The sequence below is a fragment of the Rhinoraja longicauda genome, chromosome 8, assembly GCF_053455715.1.
Source record: "Rhinoraja longicauda isolate Sanriku21f chromosome 8, sRhiLon1.1, whole genome shotgun sequence".
In the NCBI taxonomy this organism is placed as follows: domain Eukaryota; kingdom Metazoa; phylum Chordata; class Chondrichthyes; order Rajiformes; family Arhynchobatidae; genus Rhinoraja; species Rhinoraja longicauda.
In genome coordinates this window covers 1,601,375-1,623,966 of record NC_135960.1, presented here as the reverse complement: position 1 = coordinate 1,623,966, position 22,592 = coordinate 1,601,375, and the positions used below count along the sequence as shown (strand labels likewise).

Sequence of the window (22,592 nt, the reverse complement as noted above, 5' to 3'; positions counted from 1 at the left end):
TAATTGCATTATTCCAACTTGTTTTCTGGATCTTGGAGATATGTTGTATCTCCCTTTTAAAAATATTGGCATAAGTGACTTCTCAGGTTGGAACCTTCAGACTGAAAGTCGGGTGGGGAGAGGAGCTGGAGGCCAGGTTCAGCCACAAATCACCGTTGCGTGGTAGGTCCATTGTTGGCTAGGGAAGGTGTGATCTCAAGAGAAACCAAGTGAAGAACTGCAGAACATCTGCTCTATTACCTGCATGTGCCTATTTAAAACCCTCTTAAGTGCCACTATCGTATCTGCCTCCACCACCACCCCTGGCAATGCATTCCAGGCCCCCACCACATTATGTGTTTTAAAAACAAAACCTTGCCTCACACATCACCATTAAACTTTTCCCCGCGCACCTAATAGCCATGTTCCCTAGTGTTGGACATTTCCACTCTGGGAAAGGTTCAAACTGTCAGCCCTATCAATGCCTATTATGTTTTTTATATACTCCTACAGTCTCCACTCAATCTTTGCTCCAATGCAAACAGTCCAAGTTCACCCCACTACTCCTTGTAGCCGAAACCCTCTAATAGAGGCAATATGTTCGGCAGAGATATTGTGGACCGAAGGGCCCGTTTTTGTACTCTTACTGTTCTATGAGATGAAAACCTGTGAATATTGGAATCTACTATTCGCCCCTTGGAGATCCTTGAAATGAAATAAGGAACTACAGATGATGGTTTACATTAAAAAAAGACACAAACTCAGCGAGTTAGGCAGCTTCTCTGAAGACCATGAATAGGTGGCATTTCACAGAGTGCTGGAGTAACTCAGCGGGTCAGGCAGCATCTGTGGAGAACATGGATAGGTGACATTTCACAGAGTGCTGGAGTAACTCAGCGGGTCAGGCAGCATCTGTGGAGAACATGGATAGGAGACGTTTCAGGTCGGAACCCTACTGTGGAGCAGATCATTTGGTCCCTGAGAGATCCTCATTTGATGATTGATTCAGGCTCTGACTTTTTTCTTGGAGCCTAGGAGGCTGAGGGGTGATCTTGTAGAAGTGTGTAAAATCATGAGAGGAATAGATAAGATAAATGCACAGTCTTTTTACCCAGGGTGGGGGAATCAAGTACCAGAGGACATGGGTTTACGGTCTTCTTCTTCTTATCCTGTCCACACATGTTAAATATTGTGTTTCAGCCAAAACTGAACACAACTCTTAGCAATGTCATTGTTCTATGCGAGGTCCTCAGCTTTGCATTTGTGCTCCAATAGAGAACATCTCAATAGGTGCTCCATAGTTTGTGGTTCAGTGCCACATATGCAGATGACGTCTTCAGTGTCGATATGACCCCACCTTTACGGGGAGGGGAGATTTAATAGGAACCTGAGGGGCAATGTTTTTACACAATGGGTTGTAGGTAAATGGAACAAACTGCTGAAGGCGTTAGTTGAGGCAGGTACTATCACACCGTTTAAAAAACATTTGGACAGGGTACATGGATGGAATAGGATATGGGCCAAACCCAGGCAGGTGGGGACTAGTGTAGATAGGCCTGGATAGAGTGGATGTGGAGAGGATGTTTCCACTAGTGGGAGTCTAGGACCAGAGGGCACAGCCTCAGAATAAAAGGACGCTCCTTAAGGAAGGAGATGAGGAATTTCTTTAGTCAGAGGGTAATGAATCTGGAGTTAATTGCTATAGAAGGCTGTGGGGGCCAAGCCAAAGATATTTTTAAGGCAGAGATGGATTTTTGATTAGCACGGGTGTCAGGGGTTGCGGGGGGAAGGCAGAAGAATGGGGTTAAGTGTGAAAGATAGATCAACCATGATTGAATGGCGGAGTAGACTTGATGGGCCGAATGGCCTAATTCTGCTCTTGGAACTTATGAATTTATGGAGATGGTGTATGTTGGTCGGCATGGGCAAGTTGTGCTAGATGGCCTTTTTTCACGGTGTACGACCATGATTATTCCTGCATTTGTAGATTCCCCTTTCTTCCTCAAAACTCAAGCTTCTGGTTTACAATGATTCTTCCAGACACCGGCACGACGGGATGAGACTCCAAACCGGAAAACCACGAGCACCCCCGGCCGATCGAGTTTCCAACATGGCTCTAGAGCTCTGCAAACAAGCAGCACCCCCGTCAGCAGGATGGGGACAGCTTCTCTCACGCTGCCCAGAGCAGTCAAGTCAGAGAACAGGTACGCAGGTTTTTTTGTTTAGTTTAGAGATACGGCGTGGAGACAGGCCCTTCGGCCCACTGAGTCCGTCCGCACTGACCAGCGATCCCCACACATCAACATTATCCCACACACACACACACACTACAGACAATTTATAATTTCACCGCAGCCAATTAACCGACAAACCTGTACGTCTGTGGAGTGTGGGAGGAAACCGGAGCACCCGGAGAAAACCCACGTAGGTCATGGGGAGAACATGCAAACTCTGTACGGGCAGCACCCGTAGTCAGGGTCGAACCCGGGTCTCTGGCGCTGTGAGGCAGCAACCATGATGCCGGTTGTTTACAGAAATATTATTTCCTCTGTACTTTACAATTTAACAAGAGGATGAGTTGTATCAGTCAAATCAATGCAAGATAGAAGAAAGCAAACTATTTCACATGGGCAGTCAAAGTATTCTTTTACTGCAGTAAAAGAAAGCTTATCAGCATTTAGATTTTTTTGTAATTTAGGGAAGGTGCTTCAGAACCATTTGATTATATGAATATAGATACAAAATGCTGGAGAAACTCAGTGGGTCAGGCAGCATCTGTGGAGAACATGGATAGGTGATGTTTCACAGATTGCTGGAGTAACTCAGCAGGTCAGACTGCATCTCTGGAGAACATGGATAAGTGACGTTTCACAGAGTGCTGGAGTAACAGCGGGTCAGGCAGCATCTCTGGATAACATGGATAGGTGACGTTTCACAGATTGCTGGAGTAACTCAGCGGGTCAGGCAGCATCTCTGGAGAACATGGATAGGTGACGTCTTGGGTCGAGATCCTTCTTCCAACTTGAAGATAAAAGATAGCAAGGTTTTAATAGCAGTCATTGTCCTCAACGTTCAGAACTAGCTTCCAGTTTGCCTTTCAGTTGAGATAGAAGTTGTACGTTATGTTAGAGACTGAAACAAAGTGGAGGTGAGAGAGATCTTGGGAGATTACGATAAACTAATGAGGAAGAGACTAGAGGAATGGGAATGATGCTAGGCTGGGACTCTACTCCTTGGTGTGCAAGAGGATGAGGGGTAATCTTATAGAGGTTTACAAAATCATGAGAAGAATAGCTCGGGTAGATGCAGAGTCTCTTGTCCAGAGTAGGTGAATCAAGGACCAGGTTTATGGTGAAGGGGAAAGGTTTAATAGGAATCTGAGGGGTAACATTTTTTACACACAAAGGGTGGTGGGTGTATGAAACGAGCTGCCGGGGGAAGTAGTTGAGGCAGGGACTATCACAGTGCTTAAGAAACATTTGGACAGGTGCATGGATAGGATAGGTTTGGAGTAGTATAGAAGGGGCATGAAGGGCCTGTTTCCAGGCTGTTTGACTGTGATCTAAGAGAAAATGAGGTTAAATTTGACATGAAGGTAGATGGAGTCCAGTTTTGTACATTGTGAATTCCTGGAGTGTATAACTACACACATTGTGCAGAACTAGTTGCTTCCTGGATTAGGTGATGATCAAACGTACATCTTTACAGAGATAATAGATACCGTAGATGATGGTGGTAGCAGAATTAGCTCGGGGCACTTCCCGTTTCCAGCCCCGCGATGTGGACGCTTCTGCTATGGGCAGACACAGAATGTGAATGTGGAACATCTGTACAATCTATGCCACACCTACTAAGATGTCCACTTCTTGGTCAACAATGCTGCCTGGAAGATCTAGCGGTGGCAAACGAGAAGGCTGTCCACTGTGCACGAGCCCGGCCCAACATTGGAAACATAGATGATGGACATGAAAGAAGACAACATCGATAATTCCAATATGAGAACAGTTTTAATGCGGAGCAAAGTAATATCTAATATCATTGGAACAGTAAAGTTTGGAACGATTTCAACTTTTGCTGTTTGAAGGATATCAAGGCGGTGGGAATATTTGAAGCATGTTGTGAATGTTAAATTACTTCCTGAATGAATCTGGGGCAACACAGTGATGTTGCTGCCTCGGCGCCAGAGACCCGGGTTCGATCCTGTCCTCGGGTGCTGTCTGTGTGGAGTCTGCACGTTCTCCCAGTCACCACGTGGGCTTCCTGGGGGTACTCCAGGGCCATTCTTTGGAAAGTGAACCAAAATGCCACACACGTGACCAGCCAGGCGTCATCGCATAAAGTAATAAATTAAAACATTCTTGTAAGAGATTAATATTATTCATTGCTATTTTCCTGCCTACAGAACTATGATGCGTGTCACAGAGTTTGTATGACAAAACTTATGAAAAAAGTGCTTCCACACACGTGACCAGTCATATTTGACCTCTGGCCTGAAACAAACATTGTCAGCATCTTTCTATGTACTAAAACTCTTGTTTGTTTGTTCCTGAACTACAGCCAAAACGGTACACGATAGCGCGACAATTTTAGGCCCACCTTACTCACCGTCGTCCCTTTGGTGCTAATGGAAGAAGTTTCAGTGAAATTGGTGTTATATTTTTAAAGTTATTCACATTTTAAAGTTTAAATCTATCTCCTAAAAGGAGGGAGGGGGGATAAGGGGGATGGACAGGTGCAGGGGAGTAGGGAGGAAGAGGGGAGGGGGAGGGAGGAGAGGGTGCTGCACCAATGCATGAGAGGTTTGGGCACAACGGGTCCACTTGTTTCGTAACATATAAAAATTTCACTTGATAAACTTCGACAAATATAAGTCATATATATAGTATAAAACAATATACCTGTAATACTTTCAGAATTAGAAGAAGAGATGAATTCCACAATTTGTCCTATTTTTGGTCACACACGTGACTAAGAATGGGCCTCCAGTTTCCTCCCACATCCCAAACACATGTGGGTTTGTAGGTGAATTGGTTTCTGTAAATTGCCCCTAGTTTGTAGGGAGTGGGATAACATGATGCTAATGTGAACAGGTGATGGATGGTCGGCATGGAGTTTATTGCAGAATATCATATTAGGATAGGATTGGAATCCACTGTCATCAAAGTAAATGGTAAACTTGCAGTTGGGGGTGGCACGGTGGCGCAGCGGTAAAGTTGCTGCCACACAGCGCCAGAGATCCGGGTTCGAGCCTGACTTCGGGTGCTGTCTGTACGGAGTTTGTACGTTCTCCCCGTGACCTGCGTGGGTTTTCTCCGAGATCTCCAGTTTTCTCCCACGCTCCTAAGACGTACAGGTTTGTAGGCTAATTGGCTTGGTAAAATTGTAAGTTGTTCCCAGTGTGTGTAGGATAATGTTAGTGTTCAGGGATCACTGGGCACCGTGGGCCGAGAGGGCCTGTTTCCACACTGTATCTCTGAACTAAACTAATCTGTGTTTTTATTTTTACAGTCTATTTAATCCATGATTTTTTTTCATTTTATTGTGGAATATCATATTCATATAATGCATACTATAGGATAGGAGTCTACTGTCATCAAAGTACAGCAGCTCCTCGACTTACGAAGGGATTAACCCATTGTAAATCGAAAATATCTTGTCGAAAATGCATTTAATATACCTAACCTACCGAACATCATAGCCTAACCTACCAAACAAACATCATAGCCACCTAACCTACCGAACATCATAGCCACCTAACCTACCAAACATCATAGCCACCTAACCTACCAAACATCATAGCCACCTAACCTACCAAACATCATAGCCACCTAACCTACCAAACAAACATCATAGCCACCTAACCTACCAAACAAACATCATAGCCACCTAACCTACCTAACATCATAGCTACGTAACTTACCAAACAAACATCATAGCCACCTAACCTACCGAACATCATAGCCACCTAACCTACCGAACATCATAGCCATCTAACCTACCAAACATCATAGCCACCTAACCGACCGAACATCATAGCCATCTAACCTACCAAACATCATAGCCACCTAACCTACCGAACATCATAGCCATCTAACCTACCGAACATCATAGCCACCTAACCTACCCAACATCATAGCCACCTAACCTACCGAACATCATAGCCACCTAACCTACCGAACATCATAGCCACCTAACCTACCGAACATCATAGCCACCTAACCTACCGAACATCATAGCCATCTAACCTACCCAACATCATAGCCATGGCAGCTCCCAATCATGGCTGGCTGGGAGCTGTGGCTCGCTGCTGTTGCCCAGCATCACCAGAGAGTATCGTACCGCATAAGACACTGCCACTCTGAGCAGCGGACAGGTCTGCGAGCCCGAAAGATCAAAATTCAAAGTACGGTTTCTACTGAATGTGTATCGCTTTTGCACCATCGTAAAGTCGAAATATCGTAAGTCGAGGAGCATCTGTAAATGGCAAACTTGCATATGAATCCTGTGAAATCTGACATGTAACATTTGCCTAATGCAGCAGCTTCTAGAATCAAGACTCTTGTGCAAGCTGGCGATTTGCTGTATGTAGTTCCTGGCATCTTCCTTCTGAACATTTGACAGAGAATCACCAGAACGTTATCAGAACTCCAGAACATAGATTAGGGGGTTGTGTGCTTGAAGGTTATTTGATCAGGTTGGGAGAAACATCTTCAGTTTCAGAAGCCTGTGACAAGAAGACAACCTCTTGATCAGAGTCGGGCCATTCAGGAATGGCCTCCAGTTCTGAAGCCGTTCGGAGTTGATTTTAATTTTTAATTTCTGATACGCCTCCAAATGTTGTGTGTGTGCACCATCGTCATTAGCATCTTTGGTTTACTTATCCTGTCACTATTGTTATTAAAGGATTGAGAAGAGAAAGAGGATGCTTTCCCCAGACCTGGAACTGACTGAAGATTATCCCAAAGAGAACGATTCTTCCAGGTTAGTATCAGCGGAAACTCTGGAGATACATGGATATGCAAGGAATAGGGTAGATGCACAGAGTCTTTCACCGAGTTTAATTCAGATATACAGCACAGAAACGGGCCTTTCGGCCCACCTAGTCCGTGCCAACAATCGATCACCCCTTACACTGGCCCTATCCACCCAAACACTAGGGACCATTCACAATTGTACCGAAGCCAATTAACCTACAAACCTGCACATCTTTTGAGTGTGGGAGGAAACCGGAGAAAACTCACGCAGGTCTCAGGGAGAACTAACAAACTCTACAGAAAGCACCCATAGTCAGGATCGAACCTGGGTCTCTGGCGCTGTGAGGCCGCAACTCTGCCACTGCGTCGCCCTTTGGTAGCAGAACTAAAAACCAGAAGACATGGGTTTAAGGTGAGAGAAGAAAGAATCAATATGAATCTGAAGGGCAATTCTTTTCACACAGGGTAGTGGGTATACACCGATCAGTCAAAACATTATGACCTGACGAGCCAAAACATTATGCCCACCTGCCTAATATGCTGTTGGTCCACCGTGTGCAGCCCCATACGCAGTAGGGTGCGATGCACTGTGTATTGTGACACATTCCTCCCGTGACCACCATTAACATTTTCTGTGACTTGTGCCACAGTCGAACTTCTGTCGGTTCGGACCAGACGCGATAGCCTTCGTTGCCCTCGCGCATCGATGAGCCTTGGGCGCCCAACACCCTGTCTGTCGCCGGTTTGTGGTTTGTCCCTCCTCGGACCACTGTCGGTCGGTACTCACCACTGCTGACCGGGAGCACCCCACAAGCATTGCCGTTTCAGAGATGCTCTGACCCAGTCGTCTGGCCATAACGATTGGCCCTTGTCAAAGTCGCTCAGGTCTTTACTCCTGCCCATTTTTCCTGCATCCAACACATCAACTTCAAGAACTGACTGTTCACTTGCTGCCTAATATATCCCACCCCTTGATAGGTGCCATTGTAAAAAGATCATCAATGTTATTCACTTCGCCTGTCAGTGGTCATAATGTTTTGGCTGATCGGTGTATGAAATGAGCTGCCAGAGGAGGGACCAGAGGCAGGTACTATAACATTTACAAAACATTTGGACAGGTGCATGGACAGGAAAGGTTTAGAGGGTAATGGCCAAACGTGGGCAGGTGGGACTAGTATAGATGGGACAGCTCAGATGGCACGGGCAAGTTAGGCCAAAGGTCTTGTTTCCATGCTGTATGACTCTATAGCAGGGAATGGAGAGAGATAGGTTATGTTCAGGCGGATAAGAGTTGGTCTTAACATCATTTTCAGAGCAGACATTGTGGGCTGAAGGGCCTGATACTGTGCTGCCCTGTGTTCTATATTGAGATTAAATCTTAGCAAGATTTGAGGTGTGGCGGTAGAGTTGCTGCCTTGCAGCGCCAGAGTTCTGGGTTCGATCCTAACTGCAGGTGCTGTCTGTACAGAGTTTGTACGTTCTCCCCGTGACCCGCGTGGGATTTCCCCGGGTGCTCCAGCTTCCTCCCACATTCCAAAAACATGCAGGTTTATATGTTGATTGGCCGTCTGTAAATTGACTGGTGTGCAGGCTAGACTAGTATAGTGGTGATCATTGGTCGGCAAGGGCTCCTTGGGCCGAAGGGTTTGCTTCCACGCTGTTTTCCTAAAACTAAAACTAACGAGACTGGAATGGAACCAAGTTAGAGCTAAATGCATTGAGGTTGTTTTAGACTGGCTGGTAAAGAGCAAGAGGAAAAGGAAGTGAGTCAAGAGAGGACTGGAATACAAAAACAGGGATATAATGCTGAGGCTCTAAAAGGCGCTGGTTAGACCACATTTGGACTGTTGGCAGCAATTCTGGGCCCCATATCTGAGGAAGGATGTGCTGGCACTGGAGGTGTCACCAGATAAACCACCAGAGGAGGTTTATTAGAATGATCCCTGGAATGAGTGGGTTAGCGTTTGACAGCACTGTACTCACTAGACATTAGAAGGATGAGGGGGGACCTCATTGAAACGTACAGAATAGTGAAAGGCCTGGATGTGGAGAGGATGTTTCCACTAGTGGGAGCATCTAGGACTAGAGGTCTTAGCCTCAGGATTAAAGGACATTCTTTTAGAAAGGAGACAAGAAGGAATTTTGTTGGTCAGAGGGTGGTGAATCTGTGGAATTCATTGCCACAGAAGGCTGTGGAAGTTGTCAATGGATATTTTTAAGTCAGAGCTCGATAGATTCTTGATTAATAGTCAATTTTATTTGTCACATACACATAAATGTGCAGTGAAATGAAAGATTACCCACAGTCCAACAATAAGAGCAATAAAAATAAGCAATGACACACACAATCATAAACCAACACCAAACAAAAAGAAACATCCATCACAGTGAGTCTCCTCCAGTCACCTCCTCGCTGTGATCGAAGGCCAGAATGTATTTTCTCTTCCCCTGCCGTCTTCTCCCGCGGTCAGGCTGTTGAAGTTGCCACGTTCCAGGCCGCGCCGGACGGTGAAAGGTCCGCAGCGGGCCGAGCCAAGCCCCGCGACTTGGGGCGGGCGAAGACGCTGCCGCTGCACGTCGGGGCGGTTGTGGCTCCCGACATTGAAGCCCCCGCCGGGCGGAGAAAAATCCTATTTCAGGCCGCGCCGGACGGTGAAAGGTCTGTGGCGGGCCGACCCAAGCCCCGCGATTCGGGGCGGGCGAAGACGCTGCCGCTGCCGGAGCTCCCGATGTCGGCCCCCCACCCAGGGGCCAGCGAGCTTCCGATATCCACGCGGCCCGCGGCCGGAGCCTCTGAAGGCGAGTCGCAGCCGCACTCGCAGCGCCACCACCGTCTCCGAAGGCAGCCAGCTCCACAGATGGAGAGTCCAGTCTGCGGGCTCTGCGAACCAGAGGCCCAGGTGGTCCCAGGTGGAGACCGCCAGCTCCAGGTGTTTGGCCGATGGTAGGCCGCAGCGTGAACGGAGACACCGCCCAGATAACAAAGGTCTGGTCTCCGTTCAGAAGAGACAATTTTACAGTCCCCCCACATAGTACACAACCACAAAAAACACTACATCACATCTAAACACTACAATTAAGACAAAAAAACAACAAAAAAGACAAACGGACTGCAGGCAAGCCGCAGCTGCTAGGGCAGTGCAGGCGCACGAGTACGGGTGTCAGGGGTTACAGGGAGAAGGCAGGAGAGTGGGGTTGAGAGGGAAAGATAGATCAGCCATGATTGAATGGCGGAACAGACTTGATGGTCTGAGTGGCCTAATCCTGCTCTGATCTCTTTTGAACTCTAAAGGTGGTCTGCGGTTGGCAGTTAGCAGAGTCCAAGGAGTGGATGCTTTGGGTATTTAGAAGGGGCTGACGTAGGTATATTAAAAATGGATTTTTTTACAGACCTAAATCTTCTATTGTTCTAGCAATAACCAGGCCACTGGAGATTCTGCTCGTAAATTCCTGAGCAGCTGCCGTGAAAAGCAAGTCGGCCTGAAACAGGCTGAGGAGAACAGGATTTCCGGTAGGTTACTCTCTCCTTTAGAAACAAATCTTGAAATTGGTCCATGACATCTTCATTGAGTGTTCTCCCGCTCCTACCACTTGTGAGGGTGAGGCTGAGCAAGATTCCTGAGGTTTAAAGTACAATTTGTTCCAGCTGCTGCTTATTCCTCAAGAATTAACTTAGGAAAAATAAAAGTAGAAAAGCAGGTACTATCACAACGTTTAAGAAACATTTATACAGGCAAGAACAGGAAAGCAGACTATTATCTGAATGGTGGTCGATTAGGAGAAGGGGAGATGCAACGAGACCTGGGTGTCGTGGTACACCAGTCATTGAAAATAGGCATGCAGGTGCAGCAGGCAGTGAAGAAAGCGAATGGTATGTTGGCATTCATAGCGAGGGGATTTGAGTATAGGAGCAGGGAGGTTCTGCTGCAGTTGTACAGGGCATTGGTGAGACCACACCTGGAGTATTGCGTACAGTTTTGGTCTCCTAATCTGAGGAAAGACATTCTTGCCATAGAGGGAGTACAGAGAAGGTTCACCAGATTGATTCCTGGGATGGCAAGACTTTCATATGAAGAAAGACTGGATAGACTCGGCTTGTACTCGCTGGAATTTAGAAGATTGAGGGGGGATCTTATAGAAACTTACAAAATTCTTAAGGGATTGGACAGGCTAGATGCAGGAAGATTGTTCCCGATGTTGGGGAAGTCCAGAACAAGGGGTCACAGTTTAAGGATAAGGGGGAAGTCTTTTCGGACCGAGATGAGAACGTTTTTTTTCACACAGAGAGTGGTGAATCTGAGGAATTCTCTGCCACAGAAGGTAGTTGAGGCCAGTTCATTGGCTATATTTAAGAGGGAGTTAGATGTGGCCCTTGTGGCTAAAGGGATCAGGGGGTATGGAGAGAAGGCAGGTACAGGATACTGAGTTGGATGATCAGCCATGATCATATTGAATGGCAGTGCGTACAGGCTCGAAGGGCCGATTGGCCTACTCCTGCACCTATTTTCTATGTTACATGGATGGGATGGGTTTAGAGAGATGGACAAATGTAACTCAGCGGGTCAGGCAGCATCTCTGGAGAAAAGGAATAGGTAAGGGCGGCACGGTGACGCAGCGGTAGAGTTGCTGCCTTACAGCGAATGCAGCGCCGGAGATTCAGGTTCCATCCCGACAACGGGTGCTGTCTGTACGGAGTTTGTACGTTCTCCCAGTGATCTGCGTAGGTTTTCTCCAAGATCTTCGGTTTCTTCCCACACTCCAGACATACAGGTTTGTAGGTTAATTAGCTTGGTAAATGTAAAAATTGTCCCTAGTGGGTATAGGATAGTGTTAATGTGCGGGGATCGCTATTCAGAGCGGACCTGGTGGGCCGAAAGGGTCTGTTTCCGCACTGTATCTGTAAACTAAACGTTTCGGGTTGGAACCCTTTGTCAGGCTAAAAGATAGAGGTGAGGTGGGGGGAAAACTGGAGTCGAGAGCACCTAGATGACCCCAGGAAGGGTGGAGTCCATAATGGCCCATTGTTGGCTGGAGAAGGCGAAGGAGACTGGTTCTCTACAGATGCTGCCTGACCTGCTGAACATTATCAATATCGTTCATTTTTCTGTTCAAATAGATACTGCACTGATCATAAGAGAAAGGAGCAGAATTAGGCCATTCAGCCCATCAAGTCATTCTGCCATTCAATCATGGCTGATGTAGCTTACCCTCCTAACCCCATTCTCCTGCCTTCTCCCCGTAACCCCTAACACCCGTACTTATTAAGAATCTATCTATCTCTGCCTTAAAAATACCCACTGACGGCCTCCACAGCCTTCTGTGGCAAAGAATTCCACAGATTCACCGCCCTCTGACTAAAGATGACTGGAGTGGGGTTTGGGGAGAGATATTCAGAACACCTATTGTTTCCTCATCGTATTACATTCTTCAGATTCTAAAGCTGCAGTCCATGTTGGAGGTGAAGATTCCTCCACTGGAGCCAAGCTCTGCACTTTAACACTTTCCCTACTCTTTGCAGGTGTGATGCCACTCCAGTCCTTCTATGGGACCAGATCATCTTCCAAGGATTACACCCCAGGGAACGTCTTTTTGGACAGGTGAGCCGAGCTGTGAGGTTCTGCTACTTGCGTCCCGTCACGTTGCAGTTGTAAAAGACGTTGGTGAGACCGCATTTAGAAAATTGTGTTCAGTTCTGGACATCGTGTGATAGGAAAGATATTGTCAAGCTTGAAAGGGTTCAGAAAAGATTTACGAGGATGGTGCCAGGACTAGAGGGTATGAGCTACAGGGAGAGGTTGAGCAGGCTGGGTCTCTATTCCATGGAGCGCAGGAGGATATGGGGTGATCTTACAGAGGCGTACAAAATCATGAGAGGAATAGATCGGGTAGATGCATAGAGTCTCTTGCCCAGAGTAGGGGAATCGAGGACCAGAGGACATAGGTTCAAGGTGAAGGGGAAAAGATTTAACAGGAATCCGAGGGGTAACTTTTTCACACAGAGGGTGGTGGGTGTATGGAACGAGCTGCCGGAGAAGGTAGTTGAGGCTGGGACTATCCCATCGTTTAAGAAACAATTAGACAGGTACATGGATAGGACAGATTTGGAGGGTTATGGACCAAGCGCAGGCAAATGGGACTAGGGTAGCTGGGACATTGCTGGCCGGTGTGGGCAAGTTGGGCCGAAGGGCCTGTCCGCACTGTGTCACTCTGACTCATATCTCCATTTTCTGCTTTGCTGTGTTGCCACTGGGTTTACCAAAGAGGCTGTAGCCATCGTCATAGAGTCTTACAGTGTGGAAACAGGCCCTTTGGCCCAACTTACCCACGCCGTCCCATCTGTCCTATCTACACTAGTGCCACCTGCCTGCGTTTGGCCCATATTGCTCCAAACCTATCCAAATGTTTATTAAATGTTGTGATAGTACCTGTCTCAACTAACTTCCAGCAGCTCATTCCATATACCCACCAAAAAAAAAATTGCCCCTTGGGTTCCTATTAAATCTCTCCCCCCCCCCCCCCCCCCCTCGTTAAACCTATGCCCCTCTGGTTCTTGATTCCTTTACTCTGGTTAAAAGACACTGTGAATTCATCCTATCTATTCCTCTCATGATCTTACATACCTTGATAAGATCACCCCTTAGCCTCCTGTGCTCCAAGGAATAAAGTCCTAGCCTGTTCAACCTCTCGGAGGTAGACACACAATGCTGCAGTAACTCAGCGGGTCCCGCCCCCTCCAAAGCCAATGGAATGTTGGCCTTCATAACAAGAGGAGTTGAGTATAGGAGCAAAGAGGTCCTTCTGCAGTTGTACAGGGCCCTAGTGAGACCGCACCTGGAGTGCAGTTTTGGTCTCCAAATTTGAGGAAGGATATTCTTGCTATTGAAGGCGTGCAGCGTAGGTTTACTAGGTTAATTCCCGGAATGGCAGGACTGTCGTATGTTGAAAGACTGGAGCGACTAGGCATGTATATGCTGGAATTTAGAAGGATGAGAGGGGATCTTATCGAAACATATAAGATTATTAAGGGTTTGGACATATTAGAGGCAGGAAACAATGTTGGGGAGTCCAGAACCAGGAGCCACAGTTTAAGAATAAGGGGTAGGCCATTTAGAACGGAGTGAGGAAAAACTTTTTCAGTCAGAGAGTTATGAATCTGTGGAATTCTCTGCCTCAGAAGGCAGTGGAGGCCAAGTCTCTGGATGCATTCAAGAGAGAGCTAGATAGAGCTCTTAAGGATAGCGGAGTCAGGGGGTATGGGGAGAAGGCAGGAACGGGGTACTGATTGAGAATGATCAGCCATGATCACATTGCATGATGATGCTGGCTCGAAGGGCCGAATGGCCTACTCCTGCACCTATCGTCTATTGTCTCCCTTGACATCAGTCTGACGAAGGGTCTCGACCTGAAACGTCAACCATTCCTTCTCTCCCGAGGTGCTGCCTGACCCGCTGAGTTACTCCAGCATTTTGTGTCTACCTTCGATTTTAACCAACATCTGCAGTTTTTTTCCCACACTGGGAATGAAATGTCTTCCTCTCCGTGCCGAGTCTTAAGTATTTCATCTGTTTTCTATCAGCAGGTCCGGACACTCTGGTCAGGCTCCCTCGGCAAAGAGGAACCTGGGGTTTTTGCCTCAGCCCACGCCCCAGTCAGTGAAGAAGCTACGTCCAAACCAAGATTACACTGGATGGAATAGACCTAGACTGCCCCACCCGACACAGCTCCCACAGCAGCTTCAGGGGTAAGCAGCCAGGCAGCTGCCTGGATAACCACAGGAGTCCGGGCCAAGCAGCGGCCGATGGGCCGAATGGCCTAATTCTACTACTGTAACTTGTGGAAGCCAAGTCGATGGATATTTTTACGGTGGAGATTGCCAAATTCTTGATCAGTATGGGGAGAAGGCAAGAGAATGGGGTTGAGAGGGAGAGACTCTTGTAGCTTCTTCCTGATGGTAGTGGCAAGATGAGAGCGTGGCCAGGGTGGTGTGGGTCTTAAATGCTGGCTATCTTTTTGAGGCAGCGCCTTCAAAGATCCTTTCGATGATGGGGAGGTCAGTACCCGCGATGGACTTGGCATCATGTGGGCACACATCTGCTTCTCACTAGTTTATTGTCACGTGTACCGAGGTACAGTGAAAAGCTTTTGTTGCGTGCTAACCAGCGGAAAAACAATACACGATTACATTCGAGCCATTTAGTGTATAGACTGCGGTATACTGATTAGTATGTCGTGTCTATAGTCTGATTAATCGGATTTGCCTGCTTTGGTCGACAGGTTTTCGAACCTTGGCAACACCTGCTACATGAATGCCATCCTGCAGTCCCTGTTCTCACTTCAGTCTCTGGCCATGGATCTACTGAAGCAAAGTATCCCGTGGAAGAAAATCCCAGCAAATGCGCTGCTGAAGTAAGTATCTCAAAGTTAGTTGTACGGCACGGAAGCAGGCCCTTCGGCCCAACTCCTCCCTGCCAACCAACATGTCATTAAGTTGTGAATTAATTTGTATTGTCTGAAGCATTAAAATGTTAAAAGTTCACAGATTTGTCCAAAAAAATGGGCGTCACGGTGGCGCAGCGGTAGAGTTGCTGCCTTACAGCGCCAGAGACCCAGGTTCAATCCTGACTAACGGTGCAATCTGCAGGCATGTGAATTTTCCGCATTTCCGCGGATTTCCACGTTTTTAAAAGCCATTTCCGCGCTTTTTGCATGATTTCCGCGTTTTTCACTTTGCCAAATAAACAGAGAAGGCAAGATAGAGAGAGCTAGATAGAGCTCTTAAGGATAGCGGAGTCAGGGGGTATGGGGAGAAGGCAGGAACGGGGTACTGATTGAGAATGATCAGCCATGATCACATTGAATGGCGGTGCTGGCTCGAAGGGCCGAATGGCCTCCTCCTGCACCTATTGTCTATTGTCTAAATCGGATTGGTAAAAAAAAAGAAGAAAAAATTGCCAATGCATAGACTTGTAATGAACACTAGGGTTCTGCTAGAGGTCGCTAGGGGTTCCGTGAGAAATCCCCCCCCCCCCCCCCCCCCCCCCAACGCCCTGGAAGTCTCCTCGGAAATGTGGCACCTAGGCTGGGCAGGGCAGCCAATCTCAACCTCATCGGGACTTCCATGGCCGATCAGTGGGTTGAATTTGCAACCTGCAGCTGGGCCTCTCACGTTGTTGGATTCAAGACCAACAGTTTAGTTTAGAGATACAGCGCGGAAACAAGTTTACAAACCCAAGCCAATTGACCTAGGAACCTGCAGCTTCTTTGGTGTGTGGGGGGGAAACCAAAGATCTCGGTGAAAACCCACGCGGTCACGGGGAGAACGTACAAACTCCGTACTGACAGCACCAGTAGTCAGAATCGAACCCAGGCGCTGTGAGGCAGCAACTCTACCGCTGCGCCACCCAACAGTCATTAGTCGAGCTCTAATTAAACTAAATAATGCTGCAATATCTGTTCAGAAGTAGTCCTGTAAAGAGGTGTTTTCATGCCTTTTTTGTTTCGCTTAGTATATTGTCATATGTACCAATTTTTCTTCGTTTTAATTTAGAGATACAGCAGGGAAACAGGGTCTTAAGCCCAACGAGTCGGCGCCGACCAGTGATTCCCGTGCACCAACACTCCTACACACACGAAGAACGGTTTACAATTGTTACCAAGCCAAGTCAATTAGCCTACAAATCTGCATGTTTTTGGAGTGTGGGAGGAGTCCACGCAGGTCACGGGGAGAAGGTACAAACTCCGCAAAGACAGCACCCGTGGTCAGGATGGAACCCGGGTCTCTGGTGCTGTGAGGCAGCAACTCTACCGCTGCACCACTGTTGTGGGGAGAGTGTAAACTGCTTAACTGCTTGATTGTAATCACGTATTGCCTTTCCGCTGACTGGTTAGCACGCAGCAAATCAACTTTCACTGTAGAACCAGGGGCCACAGTCTTAAGAATAAAGGGGAGGCCATTTAAAACTGAGGTGAGAAGAAACGTTTCCACCCAGAGAGTTGTGAATTTGTGGAATTCTCTGCCATAAAGGGCAGCGGAGGCCAATTTACTGGATGAATTTAAGAGAGAGTTAGATATAGCTTTTGGAGCTAGCGGAATCAAGGGATATGGGGAGAAGGCTGGCATGGGTTACTGATTGTGGATGATCAGCCATGATCACAATGAATGGCGGTGCTGACTCGAAGGGCCGAATGGCCTCCTGCACCTATTTTCTATGTACCTTGGTACACGTGACGATAAATGAAACTGCAACTGGAAGTATTGCGGGCCAGTGTCTCCTCTGACCCTCGTGTGTGTGTGTGTTGGCAGGCGCTTCGCCCATCTCCTGGCCAAGAAGGATAACTGCAGCCCGGAGGTGAAGAAAGAGCTGTTGAAGAAGGTGAAGAGCTCCATCTCGGCCACCGCAGAGAGGTTCTCGGGATACGTGCAGAATGTAAGGAGCACCACGGGTCAGGGTCAGTAGAACGGGGCTGTTTAACCAGCGTCTGCTTCCTGTCATTGGTAATCTTGGTCAAGCAAACACAGAGTGACAGTGCCGGAGTAACTCAGCGGGTCAGGCAGCATCTGTGGAGAACATGGATAGGTGACGCTTCACAGAGTGCTGGAGTAACTCAGCGGGTCAGGCAGCATCTGTGGAGAACATGGATAGGTGACGTTTCACAGAGTGCTGGAGTAACTCAGCGGGTCAGGCAGCATCTGTGGAGAACATGGATAGGTGACGTTTCATAGAGTGCTGGAGTAACTCAGCGGGTCAGGCAACATCTGTGGAGAACATGGATAGGTGACGTTTCATAGAGTGCTGGAGTAACTCAGCGGGTCAGGCAGCATCTCTACAGGACATGGATAGGGCAGGTTTTGGGACGGGAACCTTCTTCGGATCCTTTGAAATACAAGGTGGTGATTGCCTTGAATCTGATATCCGTGGAGATGCTGCAGTAAACCAGCCTGTCATAAGAGGGGGCTGTTGTGTGCAGAGTCCCAGTGTTCAACACAGTGTTTAGTTTACAGATACAGGGTGGAAACAGGCCCACCGATCCCTCGCCGATCAGCGATTACCCCGCACACTAGCACTATCCTAGACGCCAGTGACCATTTACAATTATACCATGTGAATTAAGTTACAAACCTGCACGCCTTTGGAGTGTGGGGGGAAACTGGAGCACCCGGAGAAAACCTACAGGGAGAAGGTACAATCTCCGTACAGACAGCACCCGTAGTCAGGATCAAGTCCGAGTCTCTGGCGTTGTGAGGCAGCAGCTGTACTGCTGCGCCACTGTGCCACCCTCCTGCATCAAGTTCTCTCAAGATCTTAACCTATTCAGGTCAAACTTTTAAAGTGGAACTAACCACAAAAAATGCACATTAATGTTTTATCCTTGGGTGCATATACCGGAATAAAATGGTGGTCACTGTTTTAAAGTAAGGAGTCCGCTAAAGTTAGAGCAAGACAAAATGTTTTCTCTCAAAGGCGTCTTGAGACTTTGGAATTCTCTTCCTCAAAGATGGAAGAAAAGTCTTTCATAGGTCATCTTGAACATGGAGCAGGTTCAGTAGTACTGCTGCCCGGATTAGAGAGTTTCAGCTACAGGGAGAGGTTGGATAGATTTGGATTTGTTTTCTCTGGAATGTTGGAGGATGAGGGGCAACTTTACCGCTGCGCCACCGTGCTGCCCTGAGCAATGTGCCAAGCAATGTCGTTTCCTTGTGTAGGAAGGAACTGCAGATGCTGGTTTAAACCAAAGATAGTCACAAAGTGCTGGAGTAACTCAGCGGGATAAGCAGCATTTCTGGAGAGAAGGTAGACACAAAATGCTGGAGCAACTCAGCGGGTCAGTCAGCATCTCTGGAGAGAAGGAATGGGTGATGTTTCGGGTCCAGAACCCTCTTCTGATGTCGGGGGGTGGAAAAAGATAGAATGTAGTCAGGGACAGGAAGACTGGTGGGAGAACTAGGAAGGGGGAGGGGATATGGAGAGAGAGGGAAAGCAGGGACTAACTGAAGTTAGAGAAGTCAATGTTCATACCGCTGGGGTATAAACTGCCCAAGCGAAATATGAGGTGCTGTTCCTCCAATTTGCACTGGGCCTCTGACAATGGAGGAGGCCCAGGACAGAAAGGTCAGATTGGGAATGGGAGGGGGAATTGCAGTGCTGAGCCATTCTATCTTTATGGACTACATTCTATCTCTGTCCCGCCCACTCCCCTGACATCAGTCTGAAGAAGGGTCTCGACCTGAAACGTCACCCATTACTTCTCTCCCGAGATGTTGCCTGAACCGCTGAGTTTCTCCAGCATTTTGTGTCTACCCTCCATTTAAACCAGCATCTGCAGTTTTTTTCCTACTCTGGAGAGAAGGAATGGGTGACGTTTCTGCCGGATCGAGACAAGAAGGGTCTTGACCTGAAAAAGGTCACCCATTGTTTCCTTGTGTTCCTATTCCTGACTCAATGCCGCTTCGCTCTCTCTCTCTCTCTCTCTCTCTCCCTCCCCCGACTGACCATTGCAGGATGCCCACGAGTTCCTGAGCCAGTGCCTGGACCAGCTGAAGGAGGACATGGAGAAGCTGAACAAGACGTGGAAGAACGAGCCTGCTACGGGCGAGGAGGGTGCGGCTGGGCGAGGCTGTGATGAGGACGGGGCGGCCAAGGTCTACGCCTGCCCCATCATCTGCAACGTGGAGTTTGAGGTCCTGCACACCATCGACTGCAAAACGTACGTTGGTCACGACACCTCATCATAGAGTGTAGGGAGGAACTGTAGGTGCTGGGTTAAATCAAAGATGGACACAAAATGCTGGAGTGTGTGTGTGGATGTGTATATATGCATGTGTATATATGTATATGTGTGTGTGTGTGTATATGTAAATACGTGTGTGTATGTGTATATATGTATGTGTATATGTCTATGTATATATGTGTGTGTATATGTGTGTATATGTAAATACGTATGTGTATATGTGTATATATATATATGTGTGCGTGTGTATATATATGTGTGTATATGTATATACATGTGTGTATGTATATATATGTGTGTGTAAATATGTATATATATATGTGTGTGTGTGTGTGTATATATGTGTGTGTATATATATATATGTGTGTATGTATATATGGTGTATTTTAAATATTTATATATTATATATATGTTATATACAGCGATCTGCCAAAATATTATGACCACTGACAGACGAAGTGAATAACATTGATTATCTTGTTGCAATGGCACCTGTCAAGGGGTGGGATATATTAGGCAGCAAGTGAACAGTCAGCTCTTGAAGTTGACGTGTTGGATGCAGGAGAAATGGGCAGGAGTAAAGACCTGAGGGACTTTGACAAGGGCCAAATTGTTATGGGCCAGACGACTGGGTCAGAGCATCTCTCAGTGGTGGGTACCTACCGACAGTGGTCCAAGGAGGGATAAACCCACAAACCGGCGACAGGCAGGGTGTTGGGCGCCCAAGGCGCATCGATGCGCGAGGGCAACGAAGGCTATCCCGTCTGGTCCGAACCGACAGAAGGTCGACTGTGGCACAAGTCACAGAAAATGTTAATGGTGGTGACGGGAGGAATGTGTCACAACACACAGTGCATCGCACCCTGCTGCGTATGGGGCTGCACACGGAGGACCAACAGCATATTGGGCAGGTGGGCATAATGTTTTGGCTGATCGGTGTGTATTATGTGCCCTCGTTGCAGGTGTTCAGAAAGCGTCACAAAGAGGGAACAGTTCAACGATCTCTCCATCGACATCCCGCGGCGGAAGAAGCAGCTACCGCCCAGATCGATCCAGGACTCGCTCGATCTCTTCTTCAGGGTGCGTCTTCCTGGCCTTTCTCTCAGCCGTTATGTGTGCATGAATGAGGGCGTTAAACATAGAAAATAGGTGCAGGAGGAGGCCATGCGGCCCTTCGAGCCAGCACCATTCATTGTGATCATGGCTGATCATCCACAATCAGTAACCCGTGTCTGCTTTCTTCCCATTTCCCTTGATTCCACTAGCCCCCAGAGCTCTATCTAACTCTCTTTTAAATTCATCCAGTGAATTGGCCTCCACTGCCCTCTGTGGCAGAGAATTCCACAAATTCACAACTCTCTGGGTGAAAATGTTTCTTCTCACCTCAGTTTTAAATGACCTCCCCTTTATTCTCAGAATGTGGACCCTGGTTCTGGACTCCTAAACATTGGGAACATTTTTCCTGCATCTAGTCCAGTCCTTTCATAATTTTATACGTCTCTATAAGATCCCCTCTCATCCTTCTAAACTCCAGTGAATACAAGCCCATTTAATCTTCCAAGGAGCTTGACAGGAGATGTGGGAGATGTGGGGCAGGTGGAGGCGGCAGGAAATCGGGCGGCTCAGCGGTAGAGTTGCATGTTACAAACCTGCACGTCTTTGGATTGTGGGAGGAAACCGGAGCGCCTGGAGAAAACCCACGTGGTCACAGGGAGAACGTACAAACTCCAAACAGACAGCAATTCTATTGTGCTGCCCTAGTTGGCTATCTTGTTTTTTAAAGAAAGACAAAAGTACTGTAGTATAAGAAAATAACTGCAGATGCTGGTACAAATCGAAGGTATTTATTCACAAAATGCTGGAGTAACTCAGCAGGTCAGGCAGCATCTCAGGAAAGTACTGTAGTAGCTTAGCAGGACAAGCAGTATCTGAAGAACATGGATTGGTGACGTTTTGAGTTATTCTTGTTGCATTTGTTCGAGGTGAAGGGGTATTTTGGAACCGCCCCTCCTATTTCCACCCCTGGTGCCTATCTGGATGAGCGGTACAGAGAGGCTGGGGAAGTTGGACACTGCTGACTGATTTCTCTTTTGCTTCAGGCTGAAGAAATTGAATACTCCTGCGAGAAATGCAATGGGAAAAATGCAGTTGTGACCCACAAGTTCAGCAGGCTGCCCAGGTCAGTAGCTGAGTTTAGTTTACTTTTAGTTTAGAGATACGCCGAGGAAACCCCCAGGCCCTTCGGCCCACCGGGTCCACTCCATCCAGCGATCCCCGCACATAAACACTATCCTACACGTACTAGGGACAATTTTTAAATTTATACCAAGCCAATTGACCTACACATCTTTGTATTGTGCAAGGAACCCGAAGATAGAAACATAGAAAATAGGTGCAGGAGGAGGCCATTTGGCCCTTCGAGCCAGCACCGCCATTCATTGTGATCATGGTTGATCATCCATAATCAATAACCCGTGCCTGCCTTCTCCCCATATCCCTTGATTCCGCTAGCCCGTAGAGCTCTATCTAACTCTCTTTTAAATTGATCTAGTGAATTGCCTTCTGTGGCAGAGAATTCCACAAATTCACAACTCTGGGTGAAAAAGTTTCTTCTCACCTCAGTTTTAAATGGCCTCCCCTTTATTCTCAGACTGTGGCCCCTGGTTCTTGACTCCCCCAACATTGGGAACATTTTTCTTGTTCTCTGATAAAACACACGCAAGTCATAGGAAGAACGTGCAAACTGCGTACAGACAGCACCCGTACTCGGGATGGAGTGCGGGTCTCCAACGCTGTAAGGCGGCGACATTCTTGACGATACTTCTCTTCCCTTCATGCGCTTGCTAATTAAATTCGTTCATAGAATCGTTCGGCAGGCAGGCGAGCAAACAAACTCTTTGGCCCAATTTC

At 47.5% G+C, this 22,592-nt stretch overlaps 1 protein-coding gene across 3 annotated transcripts in view; it reads left to right on the top strand.

Moving 5' to 3' along the window:
• The window catches only part of usp37 (ubiquitin specific peptidase 37), a 70,393-nt gene that overhangs the window by 21,238 nt on the left and 26,563 nt on the right, over positions 1-22,592 (top strand). For 2 of the 3 annotated variants that reach the window (XM_078404347.1, XM_078404348.1), the window contains exons 5-14: positions 2,020-2,183; positions 6,883-6,960; positions 10,367-10,464; positions 12,472-12,550; positions 14,530-14,694; positions 15,228-15,359; positions 17,257-17,380; positions 19,453-19,658; positions 20,645-20,762; positions 21,782-21,861. In XM_078404347.1, the coding sequence (XP_078260473.1) occupies positions 2,020-2,183; positions 6,883-6,960; positions 10,367-10,464; positions 12,472-12,550; positions 14,530-14,694; positions 15,228-15,359; positions 17,257-17,380; positions 19,453-19,658; positions 20,645-20,762; positions 21,782-21,861 (1,244 nt within the window). The remainder of the gene's footprint in view (positions 1-2,019; positions 2,184-6,882; positions 6,961-10,366; positions 10,465-12,471; positions 12,551-14,529; positions 14,695-15,227; positions 15,360-17,256; positions 17,381-19,452; positions 19,659-20,644; positions 20,763-21,781; positions 21,862-22,592) is intronic. The other variant, XM_078404349.1, reaches the window with a different exon arrangement.